This window comes from Callithrix jacchus, chromosome 4, assembly GCF_049354715.1.
Source record: "Callithrix jacchus isolate 240 chromosome 4, calJac240_pri, whole genome shotgun sequence".
NCBI classification, from domain to species: Eukaryota; Metazoa; Chordata; class Mammalia; order Primates; family Cebidae; genus Callithrix; species Callithrix jacchus.
This window is the reverse complement of record NC_133505.1, coordinates 47835493-47850190: the sequence shown is the minus strand read 5'-3', so window position 1 is coordinate 47850190 and position 14698 is coordinate 47835493. Positions and strand designations below refer to the sequence as shown.

The 14698-nt window shown below is 45.5% G+C and overlaps 1 protein-coding gene across 8 annotated transcripts in view; it reads left to right on the top strand.

Annotated features, from left to right (window-relative positions):
- Positions 1–14698, top strand: part of KIF6 (kinesin family member 6) — a 412611-nt gene that overhangs the window by 309547 nt on the left and 88366 nt on the right. For all 8 annotated transcript variants that reach the window (XR_013534802.1, XR_013534801.1, XM_035295546.3 and 5 more), the window contains 2 exons: positions 1768–1876; positions 12927–12982. Coding sequence is in view for 6 of the 8 variants with exons in the window: in XM_035295546.3 (XP_035151437.1) it covers positions 1768–1876; positions 12927–12982 (165 nt within the window). In the remaining 2 variants the exon portion in view is untranslated. The remainder of the gene's footprint in view (positions 1–1767; positions 1877–12926; positions 12983–14698) is intronic.

The window sequence follows — 14698 nt, the reverse complement described above, 5'->3', positions numbered from 1 at the left end:
CAGTGTGGTCTCTATGGAGCTTTACTCTTCCCTAACTCCAGTCCAAAGTCTCATGTCCTCTACTGTCTGTTATAATTTTATTATGTAGCAAAAGGCATGCACTGTTAGAACTGGGTGCAGACCTGGACGGGGGAGAGGTGTGGAATGAATTCGCTGGCTCCTGGGGGGCTCTGCGGTGAAATGTGCCCCTCAATGTCTCTCATGCATCAGGGATCATCTTTCTGCATCTCACACAAGCGGATTCCCAGGCCTACCCAATTCTAGAGTGTGCAAGGCAGATGTGGAGACAAAGCTGAGTCGTGCCCATTTGCTTCTGATTGGAAAAGGGTGGAGTGTCTTTGTGTGCCTCACCATTTAGACATTCTTCATGGTGCTATTTTTATCAACAGTAATCGTTAAATTGGTGTCAGCTGGGCTAGTCCAGTTACTCACCCTTAGGATGGGTGATGGGACTCAGAGAGTTTTTTCCAGGCAAGAGGATATATGGTAAGTGGCCTGTTTGAAAGCCTCTGTGGAACCCTTGGCCTCAGAGTGAGCCTCACTAGCCCTGGACTGTGTTCCCACAGTAATAAGAGCGAGCAAGGCTCAGCACCACCCAGCTTCATTCTCAACCTGACTCATATAACAGATGTATGTTGAGCACCTTCTAAATGCCAGATGTTGAACAAGACACTAGGATACACCAAAAGGAAAAAGAACTATTATCTCTACTGCCTGAGAAACTTACATTTCACCAGAAAGGATTGTCATGTGAAGTAGCAGTGTCCACTGGGCCGTGTGAGTTATAGGGGTGTTGATAAGGAACACGGCGGAAGCTGTGTGAGTTATAGGTATATTGATAAGGAACACGGTGGAAAGAGTGTTCTGCCTGGGCTTTGACGAGCTCCACAGAGGTAGAGCTACTACTGGATGAAAACATGGGAAAAGCCCTCCCAGGCAAAGGAACCAAGGGCAGAAGCATTAAAAAAAAATGGCTCTGTAGATGCATCCAAAATCCAGTTGCAAATTCAGCTCTCACTGAGGGGTCCCAGGCACACATCTGCACTGACCCTCCCTCCAGGAGGTGGTGAGGAGGAGAGCCTGGTCCTGGCTGTACTGACCCTGGGTTCCAGAAGTTGAACCAGTAGCAGGGCCCAGCAGGGAAGGTTGGCCTTTATTGGCAAAGGCGATACAGGATATTGAAGTTAGATATGACCCAGGGACCCCGGCTACGGTCAGCTCATGGGTCTTGTGATTGAGAACCTAACTCCTGAAGAAGAGCCTAGACCCCTCACTAACCACAGGAAACAAGAATGAATTGTTAAACGGAGACTAAAAGCAGAATTTTCTAGATGCCATCTTTCAGTTTAGATTATAATTCTTTTAACTAAATGCCTGGAAATTTAACAGAATAACAAAATAGGGCATAACAGGAAGAAATATGGCACTGAATGTTGGCAAGAACGTGCATCTGCAGACGTCCTCGGCAATCCGGGGCTTGGTGCTCTGGTTTTCATTTCCTCTGAGCAGATGTTCCAAACCCCACCCCCCATGAGTCACATGGCTGTGCAGGCACAGTCCTGGCGGGGTGCAGCGGGTGGCACTGGAAAGGCCTCTTTGGCTGGTTGGTGGCCAGCTGGAAGAGCCTGGGGCCACCTGTCTGGTCAGAGCCTCTCTGCTGTGGGCTTCTTGGAGCCAGGGCTGGTTTTGTAGTCTGACTAAAGTGACAATGAAATTAATAGGATCCTGATGCTGTGACTGAGGCCATTTCCCTGTGTCTCCAAACAGGAATGAGAGAGGAAGTATCATTAGGACGCCAGGAGGCCTTTGAAATCTTCAAGAGGGACCATGCTGACAGCGTTACCATCGATGACAACAAGCAGATTCTGAAACAGAGGTAAGGCTGTCTCAGAGAGCCGCTGGCCCTCCGAGGTTCAGCTAGGCCTAGAGGAGATCTGCTACTCTGTCCTTCCTAATCTGCCCAGCCTAACTTTTACAAGAAAGGCATAACATTTATTCAGTTTCACATTTAATTATGTCCAGCCTGGTACAGTTCTCCTTCATGTGTGAGCCTCATCATCCCAGTACTATTTGGGGAAGCAACTTTAGGGCAGGGTCTGCTACTGACAGTATCAACATGATCTACAGTTCTCACATCATACATTCATTCTCATCAGCCTGTACTCTATCTGTGTCTTACTGTTCCAAAGGAAGGGGAAAAAAATCTATGGGCCAAATTATATTCTTAGAACTGTAGGCACTCCAGCTGTACTGGAGAGCAGTCCTGTACTTCTTAGTCAAAGAAAATATGTGGTGTACATCTTGTACCCCAGAGGCCTTTGGTGCCTTTTCCAGGCCAAAATCAGAGCAAGCAGGATTATCTGCTGACATGTTGTCAGAGAGGGCTGTGTTCTGGACCCTTTCAGAAGAAACTTACTTAGAGGTACATCATTTATTTTAGCTAGTCTGTGAGGTACACACATATCCTCAAGCTGTACCAAACAGAAACTCAATCAGATGTAGGAGTCTAGAGCTCAGAAGAAAGAGTGAACTCTCATATGTCACATGGGACTCTGGATCCTAGCACACAGTAAGTTTTCAAGAATTATTTGTTGATTAAAATGAGATCCACGTTTCAGAGTCATATGACAACTCAGGATGCCTAAGAAGTAGGTGAGCTCTCAGAAGGACATGTGGCAGTGCAAAGGCGGAAAGAGGAGAGCCATGAGGGAAAAGATGAAAGGAAAGGGAAAGGGAGAGGAGGCCATGATGGAGACTGAGAAGAAGCCAAAAGAAGATGCGGAGAACCAGGAGAAAATAATGTCCTGAGAGCCAAGTCAAGGGGAGAGCCAGCTTCAAGAAGCAGCAGACTGTCAGTAATGTCAGATACAACAGAGAAATAAGCAGGAGGGAGCCAGGAAGCACACAGAGGTTTGGCAACTAGAAGGCCATCGGCTGAACTGTGGGGCATGGAGGACTGAGTGAGAAGAAATATCACTGCATTCAAAAAATTGGTGATGGATGAAAAATAAAAATTTTTTTTTCTGGGATGGAGTCTCACTCTGTGGCCAGGTTGGAGTGCAGTGGTGTGATCTTGGCTCACCGCTACCTCCACCTCCCATGTTCAAGTGATTCTCCTGCCTCGGCTTCCTAAGTAGCTGGGACTACAGGTGCACACCACCATGCCTGGCTAACTTTTTGTATTTTTAGTAGAGATGAGGTTTCACTGTGTTAGCCAGGATGGTCTCCTGACCTCGTGATGCATCTGCCTCGGCCTCCCAAAGTGCTGGGATTATAGGGTTGAGCCACTGCATCTGACTGAAAAACATTTTTAAAAAAGAACAACGAGAGGTAGCTTAAGTAGAAGGGAAGTTGGTTTCAGGATGGGAAAGAATTGGCTAAGATTATAGGCCACAGAATAAGCCAACGGTAAAGAGAGAGATGGAGAAACAATGGGAAATGCTGACGCAGCAAGGCCCCTGGAAGACAGGAAGGTAGGGAATAGAAGCTAGGGGAGGTTAGCCCTGGAAGGGAGCAAGAAAGAAAAAACAAATCAAGATGGGGCTGACATTGGCACACTGAGAAGAAGAGGGAGGAAATTAAAGATGATATCAGTTTTCTCTGTGGAAAAGAAGTTGAGGTAGAATAAGAGACTGGAGGGTGGTGTCGAAGGTTTGATACAGCAGCCACAGGGGATGGGAAAGAAGGTCAACCGGGAGGAAGGAAAAAGAAAGGCAAATAGCAATGAGAGTCGAGGGCCCAGCCTAGACTATCATCATGGCCTTTACACTTCAGCAGGGTGCAGATCTCAGCTCATTCAGGAATCCAGGGAAGGGAATGGGAGTATTTGGCTCTGTATATAGCGAGCAGTCCAGCCCTTCCTAGTCAAAAGAACTGCATGCTTACCACTGTGACCCAGCAATTTCTCTTCTAGGTATATTTCCCAAGAAGTTCTTATGCAGGTTTGTAAGGGGACATACATGGGGCAGCTGTGAGAAGCCTTGGCTGTTCATGGCCAAGGAGAGTTGGAAATATGCTGAATATCCATCACTGGGGAAGCAGACACGTAGAATAATGGGGCTGCCTCATGAAGCAGGATGCAGCAGGTGGGAGTAATGGATTAGATGTGTGCATACCAATTAACATAGATCTTAAAAGCACAGCACTGAGTAGCAGCACATCATTCAGATGAATTACAAATAGATCCACAGAAAGCAAAGAAAAGCATGCAAAGAGATATACTTTATCAAAAAGGGATACTTTATGAGTCCCAGACATACTTTAGCATACTTTAACCACTAGAATGGGAACAGGGCATGGGGACAGAAAGGGATGAATGACTAAATGAATAAAACAAGAGGGTGGGGAAGAAAATAAAGTGAATCCAGTGAAGCTAAGGACTATCTCCCTAGAAAGGTGGGGACATGCACATCTGCACAAATTTTAGCCTGTGAATCCAAGGGTTTCACAAGCCTTCTAATCCTTATCCATGTTGTAAGCCACGAATTTTTAATACGGCCAGTTGGATGTGTCGGGGCAGGATACCTCGACTATCTGAAGATAAGCATGTCAAGATAGCTGCCCCATGCAAAACACTTCCAAAGAGCCTTCAGCCACGTCAATACTGGAGGCTTCTTTGCTTACACCAGGGACTCATAACTCTGGCTTCATATTAAGAAAACCCACAGAGCTTTTAAAAGCCACCTGGCTTCCCAGATATTCTGATTAAATTAGGTGCAACCTGAACATCTCTTTTTAAAACAGAGATTTAAAAGATTCTAGTAGCAACTAGATTTGAAAACCACTGGCTTAGACAGTGTCCAGAAACTGTGAGATCCAGAATCTCTAAGATAAGGTCTCCAAAACCCTACAGGTTAAAAAACAATTGCCAAGTGATTCTTATGCAAGCTCAAGTCAAAGAACCACTGACTTAGGGAGAACACAGCACTTCATCCTTCTTATTCTGAAGTTGGCCTTGTTTCTGGTTCTGGTTTGTAACCCAAGGTTAGGTCTATTTTCAACAGGGAAAACAGGGAGTTGGGTTGGGGATGAGTGGGATGAGGATGCTGTGGTCTTCCAAAGCCTTCTAATATAGAGTTCACTTAACTCTGTACAGTAGAGTTCTGACAACCCATGTGACAAATGTGCTTTTGGGTTTAAACATACCTAAATTATGCAGGATGGGCTGGCAGTACCGACGATCCCATCTTCCTTGTGGCCATATTACAAGGGAACTAATAAAACTCACACAAGCTTTCTTCTGAAAAGAGGTTTTCCCAGCAGTAAATCAGTCATTTTAAATCAAATGAAAAGTCGGGATACCAGCCCATTTTTTTTTAATTTCTATTTCTGTTTAATGTTATTGTAATAATAATCTTTAGAGGATTATTTGGTATAAGGGATATCACCCAGAACCTACCCCTTTCTTAGGATTGGAGCTCTAATTTGTATTGATGGAGAGTATTGAATTATTAGATATTATGTTTATAACTGCTCAAGGAAGGGGAATAAGAAAAATGTTCTTGTATGAAAACAGATGACTTCATAAGCAGGGTTTCAACAACAGACATCAAAGGAAGGCCTCACAGATGCCCACAGGGGTCACTTCCATGCCACCCTTACTTTAGGAAATGCTCTTCCAGTAACCTGGACCCCTTCCACACATTTGCATCCATTCCCTCTAGTAACAGGAAGGACTCATGTGGCCCAACTGTGGGAAGACCAGCAGTTCTGGGAAGACAGACACAGGCTGGAGGGAGTTGACTCAGGGTGAAATTCAGTTATGGCTTCCTGCCTCGGCTCTAAGCCTCACTTTTCTATTAGCCCTTAGCAACCAGGACCCACCAACTGAACTCCCATTTTACCCCAGATTTCTCATGTCAAGCTAATTCTATGGTCTGACCTTGCTGGTGTTGGGACGTTATGTTGGCAAAGTGCCACTAAATAGGGGCTGGAACTAACTGCTCCCACGCAAAAGCCTTGAATGAGTTCAGCCTCCCTACCCCATCGCAAGTAGGTTCTGAGCACAAATGTAGGGATTATTGGTGACCCACGATCTCTTCTGACTCTCTCAGTCCCCCCAGAGTATAAGAATTGATTTAGAGTTCCAGGAGGGAACAATGGGTGGTTTCCCTATCTCCTTCATTCCATGTTACTTTTTTTTTAAAGAGAAAGAATCTCATTCTGTCGCCCAGGCTGGAGTGCACTGGTGTGATTATGGCTTACTGCAGCCTCAATCTCCTGGATTCAAGTAATTCTCTCACCTCAGCCTCCTGAGTAGCTGGGACTACATACAGATGCATGCCACCATGCCTGACTAATATTTTTTACTTTTTGTAGAGATGAGGTCTCTCTATGTTGCCAAAGGTGGTCTCAAACTCCTGAGCTCAAGTGATCTTCCCTCCTCCCTGGGCCTCCCAACGTGCTGGGATTACAGGTGTAAGCCAATGTACTCAGCCCAGTGTTATTTAATAGAAAGATTTTTCTTCCCCTTTTTACTGTACCCTTTGCTGCTCTCACAGAGAATCTCTAGCATCTCTAAGCTCTGGTCCCCAGTCTGAGGAAGTCATGCTGCCTGACTGTGACAAGAGAAATAAGATGTTGGCACATTAATAGGATGTTTGCCCTTTGGTGAACTAGAGCATGTGAGCCAATTCTTAAGCCGGATTTTTCAGCAGAGGACAATTGCAATTCACAATCACTACATTTTCCAGGCATGACTCATCCCTATAGTATATAATAATATGAAGAGAGGCTGGAAACCCTGTGCTTGGCAAATACCAGCATCCAGGCACTGCAAGCTGACTTTCTTTTGTGACAGATTTTTCATACAAACCGAATCCCCCAGTCTCAGAGTCCCATTAAATAACGAAAGAAGAAATAAATGGGAAGATTAACAGCTACTAGAAATGAAGGTGTTGAGAATGTGATCTAAACAAAGCAAAGCCTCCCTTCACTCAGTTGGATCTTTCTCACACAGAATGGAACCGCCATCTAAAACCAAAAGGAAAACAGGACCGAGGGTGGAGAGAAACCCTGTGGCACCATCAGAGGAGGTAACTCCCATGGCAAGGAGGAGTTTCCTGGCTCCCAGTAGACTTCCATTTTAACCTTTATGATTTTTCCTTTCCTTTCTTTTTTTTTTTGTATTTACATATTTTCCACTGAACTGAAATTATAAACTCTGAGAGCAGAGATTAGATTAGAATCTTCTCAGCTCCTCTACAACTTTAAAAGCAGTGCTGGCCGCACACACACACAAAAAAAGGGTACTCAAAAACACTTTTTTGTTTGTGAATGACAATTTGAAATTGACTTTGAGACATCTTGACAGCCACGAAAATGGCTGGAGAAGACTTATGGCTTCCAAAAGCAGGAGGATGCAGCAGGCTTCTGGAGGGTCAGGGGAGGAGCTGGTTGACCCGAGGCAAGAGAGGGAAGCCATGGAGGGAGATATGGAACAGAAAAGGAATACTGGCATTTTTTAAAAAGCATAAGTGGAACGAAGGGTGAAGCTTCATCACAACAAAGTGGAGGCAGTCAGGGTATGAGGTACAAGTTTACAGATGAAAAAAATGGCAAAATATAGGCCTAGTCTTCAGTCCTCCTCTCTGACGGGGAAAGTATTGGATGTTCACTCTATGAAAATCAACATATTAAGTTAGCTGTTCCAGACAAGAAAAGTAGGAAAGATATTGTAGGAGCCCTTTGCCCTCAAACACATATTTGCCCGCCGCCCCCCCCGCCATCCTCAGGAAGCAACCTCAGCTGGCATGACAGGACATCTGGGTACAGAGGCTCTTGGGGACTGAGTGGCTGTGACCACCAGCTCCTCTCTTTGGCCCATGGATAAAAGCAGCCATTGCCCACAATCTCTAGTGAATGGTGTGTGGAGTAGAGCCAGCTGCTTCCCCAGTGATGAGTATCTCCACCTGACACACACCACAGCAGGATGGGATTCTTTCTGGAATTGGTCTTGGAAGTGAATGTCAGATTTTCCCTTAATCCCCTCATTGTTTCATTCCCATTGAAGATGAGAAACTCAGCAACCATCGTGAGTGCCTTTGACCATATTGACTTGCATAGATCCCTTCTAATCCTTTGCTTTGCTGAGACAAACTATTGTCTGTGGTTACTGCTTCCAACACACACTCCCACCTCACAGTCCATCACATTCCCTACAGGGAGTTCCTACTCTTCCAGGCTATGGTTGTAATTCACACACAAAAAGCACATTTCCATGCATGTGCTTTCCACATCAACCCAGCCCTGGCAGGCATCTCATTCTAATCCTAGAAATGAAGAGCCTGAGACCCAACTGCTAAGAGGTAAGGTAGGCATTTGATCTTACTTCTGACTTCTGGTCCAGTGCTCTTCACTTAACACACGTTGCCTTTGTGTACACACTTGCTCACATGCTTCTCTTCTTTTATTCTACAAATATTTATGAAATGCCTACTAGCTGCAAGTCCCTGTTCTAAGCCCCAGAGATAATGAATTAAGCAGATGTGGTTGCTGTCCTCATGGAGCTTCCAATATCGAAAGGGAAACAAACAAGTAAACAGGAAATTCACATAAAGTATGCTGTCTGCCTAGAAGTGGCAGAAGTGCAGGGTGCTGGGGAGCACCTGGGGGTGTCACTCATTGTAGACTTGCACAGTCCTGGAGAGTATCCAGAGGGGGAGACATTGCTGTGGAAACACAGCGATGTTTCCATCAATGAGGGGTTAGGCATAAATCAGCCAGAAGAAGAGACAGCTTCCAGGTAAAGGGAACATCCCTAAGATGAGAGACATTGTGACACTTGATGAAGCTGAAAGAGATTCAGGCCAGCCTGGAAAGGTTGTGGGGGTTGGAAGAGAAGAAGCTGGAGAAGGCAGCAGGAGCCAGAGCATGAAGAGTCTACTTCACCATGTTTCGGAATTTGAACTTTCTCCTGAGGTCACTGGGGAGCACTTGAAGAGTTTTGAGCAGGGGAGTAACAGAATCAGGTTTGCATTAAGAAGAATCACTCAGGCTAAAATGTGGGGACTAGCCTGCAGACAGGCAGTGTGAATGCAGAGGAAGGAGCAAGCAGTGGTTGCAAAAATCTGTGAGAGAAATGGCAGCGTTCTGCTCTCAGGCAGTTGGAGCTAAGTGGAATGCTCTCATAGATACTGAGGATGGAGAATGGCTGAGACTCCAGGATTGAGGAGAGGCGCTAATGGAGAGAGGGGCAAAGGTTGGTGTGCAGGTTACTGACATGGGCCACCTGTAAGTGATGGTGCCATGCATTGAGACAGAACCAACAGAAGGAACAGGGGAGCTGTTCAGGGCAGGTTATTCGTTCTTTTTAGTTACCTTCAAGGTATCAAACAGGACATTGGATACCTGAGTCAGGAACCAAGCCAGGGCTGAAGTGGAGATTTGAGAGATGTCAGTTGAGATAGCCAAGGAGACACTGGCATATAGGGAATACCATGTGAAACAATGGTATGAAACAGGGATGAAACAATAGGAAATACCTATAGGGAGTAGGGAAAGTGAGGAGTGGGCCTAGAACAAAATCCTGAGAATTACCAACATTCAAGGAATAGGCAGCAGAGCATGTCAGCAAAGGAGGCTGAGAAGGAGATGCCAGAGAGAAAAGGAAAAAAGCAGGAGAGTGGAGCCCTTGGAAGCCAATGACAGAGCGCTTCACCAGGGTCTGCGAGTACCTACCTGGCACACAGTGGCAGCTGTAGATGAGGAGGGCTGAGTGTTATGGGAAGCCAGGCTAGTAGAACACCAGGAGCATTGCATTCCTTCTCCCTTCCAAGCCCAGCCCCTGCCCCTGCACAGGATTGTGTGTGCAGGTGAACACCGCAGCCTGCCTGCATCCACACTACCTTACACTCCCCAAAGCCAGCCACACGACTAATGATGCCCTAATAGGAATGCTTTGGCACCAGTAGAAAGAAACCCTCAGGCACTCATCAGTGGTCCTGGCTGAGTTACAAAGCCTTCTCCCTGCCCCTCCTTAAGGTCTGGCCTCATCGGCATAGGCCACATCTCCTTAGCAGTGAGCAGCACCTTAGGATATTGTACAGAGGTGCAATGTGCCCTTAGCCGGAAGTTGGCTCCCTGAGCCATCTCATGGATGAGGCTGTGCCTTTTAGAAAATCAGGAGGCAGGAAACTCCCCCGGAGAAGTCTAGGTGAGCAGAACTCAGACGGAGGGGCAGGAGGAAGGGGAGCAAGTGAGGAGGGAGGGAGACTTGGGCTGGCTGGAGAGGCATGGAGATACAGGTGGGCCAGAAAGAACGTGGCAGCGCTGAAGGGGTCTCCCCGCTTTCATGCATCTTTGCTAACTGAGACCTTAGCCTTCTCATCTCTCCCACCATCCTTGACACTTGCTCTTTTCCTCTCCACACTCAGGGTTGGGCCTTTCAGAGTTTGTCTTGACAACCAGAGATCAGGAACACATGTGGGTGGGGTGGCCTGGAGTGGTGACAACTTCCAGAGTGACGGGAAAATGGTCTCATGAAGACTGCATGGGCCTCAGACCACACTTCTCCAGTGGGAAAGCCCTTTTTAGCTCAGGACTGGGCTGCAGCAGAGACAGGAACAGCTCGTGGCTTTCCCCACAGTTTCTGCCAGCTCTGGAGCAGGGAAGCTCTTTGGAGAGAGTTGACCACAGCACTCAGCAGCTCCCTCTGCCAGGCCCCCAGACATATCTGGGCACTGCCAAGGCTGGGGGACTCTATCCCAGGCCTGTCAGGGCTTCTCTAGGCAGCACTACGGTGGAAAGTCCCTCCTCTGCTCACGCTATATCTTCCCTTTCTATCGGTACTCTGGTTTCCTCTAGCATTAATGTGAATTTCAGCAGTTTTGCACTCTTGCTCTTGTACTTTCCTTATACCAAAGAGTCTAAAGCTTCCAGAACTCTATGGAACAGGAAATAGGAGGAGTCATTCATTGAGCAGTGTGTGACTGTCAGATCTTATCAACCCTAGGTAATGCGGACGGACAGAGCAGTGATGAAATGGTTGTGGGCCCTCCCTTGACAAAATGGAGAGTTGAAGATGGTCCTCATCTTCTGAAGGGCCTGAGCAAACCTCGCCTTATACCTGCCCAGCAGCAGAGGCCATGTGAGCCCACAGAGCACAGCACAGTGACATCATGTCAATGTCTGAATTGCATCAGGTGGAACTGTATTTCTCCCTAGAAGGCAGCAGGCCATCACTGAGGAGAGGACATACAGAATCTACCATGAGCCTGAACAGCCTTAATAAGGGAGCCAGGGGCAGAGTCCCAAGAAGCTGACATTGACAGAAAGTTTAGTCCCCTTCCCTGGAAACCTCCTGTTTGCAGTCCCAGGCCAAGCAGACAGATTTGGAAAATAGCGATGACATAATTCACACTTCTTTTCCATCAAACACAGAGCAGTCGTGGCACTCTGGCCTTTGCTTATGTTGTTCCCTTGCCTGGAATGCCCACCTCTGCTCACAATCCTAGGCAACTAAAGTGTTCGAAGATGAAACAATAGGATATCTGGGATTTGCTGGGATATGAGAGAGTGGGAAGTGAGAAGATGAGAGGGGAGGAGGGAGATAGTTGAAATAAAATTGGCAATTAAAATGTGATGCTGGGTATGTTAGCTTTCATTCTACTATTCTATTTCATGTATATTTGGAAATTTTCATAATAAAACACTTTCTAAAAATTCCCATGGATCCATAAAACCCAGGTCTCTCCCACCTTGTACATGATGCTTTCCTGATGGCTCCCCACTCACTCATAAACAAGCCACTCCCTGGTTAAACTCTCATGGCATGACTAGCACTACCGCAGGCACAGTCATTTAATTCAGCCATATATTAGGTGCTTGCTTTCATAGGCTTTCAATGGTCTCTTGAACTTCATGGCAGAAAGGAGAGGAGGGAAACAGCTAACATTTCATGAGGGCCCACTGTGTATAGGGACTGACCTAAGTGTTTCTCACATAGGCCATGTCCCATCAGCTTCTCTAGCACAAAGTTGGCTCATTGTGGGTGTCTCATAAACATAGGCCAGAAACATAAAGGAATCACTCACTAAACATTAGCACAACAATCTAGTGCACTAATATGCAGCCTTCAAAGGTAAGCGTCTCACAATGTAGGGAAGGGTTTATCTTATAATGCTAAGTGAAAAAAAAATTAGGGCCCAAAATCATATCTGTAGTATGATCCCAACCCTATAAAAACTGGCTCTATGAAAGACTGGGTGGGTGTGTGTATCAAATGTGCTTGCTTCTGGGTAGAGGAATACTTGGGAATTTTTTTTCTTGTTTTTATATTTTCAAAATCAGGTTTGATAATCATATATAACAGGAATCCGCAAACTTCTTCTACAAAGGGCCAGGTAGAAAATGTTTCCAGCACTGTAGGCCACGCAGTCTCGTCCTATCTACTTGACTCTGTCTTGTAGTGTGAAAGCAGCCACAGACAATGCATCAGTGAATAAGGGTGGCTGTGTTCCAGGACAGCTTCATTTACAGAAACAGGCAGCAGGCTGGATTTCTCTCATAACCAGACATAGTTTTACCACCTCTGATATATTACTTTATAATCAGAAAAAGTTACCTAAGTATATATTCTTGGGTTATAAGATCTTGATATCATAATCAATAGATCGCAGTACAGAAACCTTACAGTCAGGCTTTATTCTGGTATTCTTATATCATAAAACAATCTAAATTAAAAGTCCTAAATGAGAGACTATGAGAATGCAAATTCTGTGCTGGATAGAGTAAAAATTAACAATACCTATAATTAATACCAATTTCATCTCTGTTTTTAAGCTTAATATATTTTACTTATTTATAACTTTTCTTTTGTTTTTTAATAAAGTTTCATCATATTTTAGTGAGCTCTCAGAAATCTTTTATTTTTAAAACATCATGTAGGATGAATAGAAAAACTACAATTTTTGTTTTTTTCCCTCCAGATTTTCTGAAGCCAAGGCCCTGGGAGAAAGTATAAATGAAGCAAGAAGTAAAATTGGTAAGCACATGATATTCTGTGAGCCTCTTTCAGAAACCATTTTCCTAGTGAAAATCAGGTCATGAGGTGCCTCCAAATGGCCACGAAGCCCAGTTTCAGGAGAGTCCCTGCCAAGGAAGCTGATTTGAGGGCCTTCCCTAGGAAGTGTGTGATCCCTCCCACCACTCATCAGGAAGAGTACTTTCTTCTGTCTAGCACTTGAACTTTTCATCCTCAGGCAGGCCTGAGCTCCAGCATCCCAATGAGAGAATCTTACTTTTCCCTGGTGCTTTTCAGCAGTAGCTCAGCTAGTCATAACTGCACGGCTACAGTGAGACGTCATTTCGTATTTCAAGTATGGTGAAACACTTACACCTCCCAAAGCTTATACCTAGCATTTTTGGCAAAGGTTGATATTTTAGCATCATTCAGTAAGCCAATGGGAGGATAAGAAGCAAATACACGCCATTGTACTATCCCAGGATGGAGGCTGCCATGGAGGGTGCCCCACTTCGGTGAGCACCTCTGCAAAGGTGAGATTAAGGCAAGAGGCAATTCAGTAAAATGCGCCTTGAATTTTTTTTTTTGTTTTTTGTTTTTTTTTTGAGACAGAGTCTCACTGTGTTGACCAGGCTGGAGTCCACTGGAGCTCACTGCAACCTCCACCTCCCAGTTTCAAGCAATTCTCCTGCCTCGGCCTCCCATGTAGCTGGGGTTACAGGTGCATGCCATCACGTCCGGCTGATTTTCGTAATTTTAGTAGAGTCGGGGTTTGACCATGTTGGTCTCAGACTCCTGACCTCAAGTGATCCACCCACTTTGGCCTCCCAAAGTGCTGGGATTATAGGTGTGAGCCACCATGCCCAGCCTCAAATCATTTTTTAAGTAAGAGGACAATGTTTGTTGCATCCAAACTAAAAGACACCACAGAGACCTGTCTCCCAGACCTAGGGCAGCTTCACAGAAGGAATCCCTGTGCCTCAGCTCTGTGCTGGAGAAGGCAGCAGTTACTGGTTCACAGCTGGCCCACTAGGTCTCTCTTAGTACCTCCTTTTCTCCCCCTACATGTGATGACAGGACAGAACCCACTGTGAGTATCGTCTTTAATTTTTCTAACAGAATATAAAAATCATGATAGGCTCAGGTTGTCTCGGTCAGGAGTCAGGAGTCAGGAGCCCCACAGTCCCCTCTGTGGCCTGAGACAGAAGGGGCTGAGGCAGCTAGAACCAGAGCCATGCCCAGCAGCCACACTCAGAATCCTTGTGTCCCAGGGGTTCTTGACCTAAGGTTCAGGATCGTGATAGGAGAGAAATGCCCCTATATTCTTACTAACCTCTAACTGAACTCAGCACCACTTCAATGATGAACCCAGTGGAAGTCACAGAGGCTTTCATGTCACATCACAGAGGGGCAGACTTTGTAATATTATCTTTTGTGCTCATCAGTACAAAATTACAATGGTTATTAGACTCTCCACTAGGTCTTTTTATTTAATACATTTATATAAAAGTACATAGATATTTCTGTATCACAAAAGGTTTTACAATTTTGATAACTATTTCAATATAATTGGTTTCTCTGAAAAGCGTATGTATTTTACTTTATGCACCAGATTGTTATCCTGAGAGGGTCAGGTCATCAGACTGCCAGAAGATCCCTGGCACAAAAAAAAAAAGATTTCAAACCACTTTCTTGACCTGGATTCCAGAACACCCTAAAACTGCATGAGAAAAACTG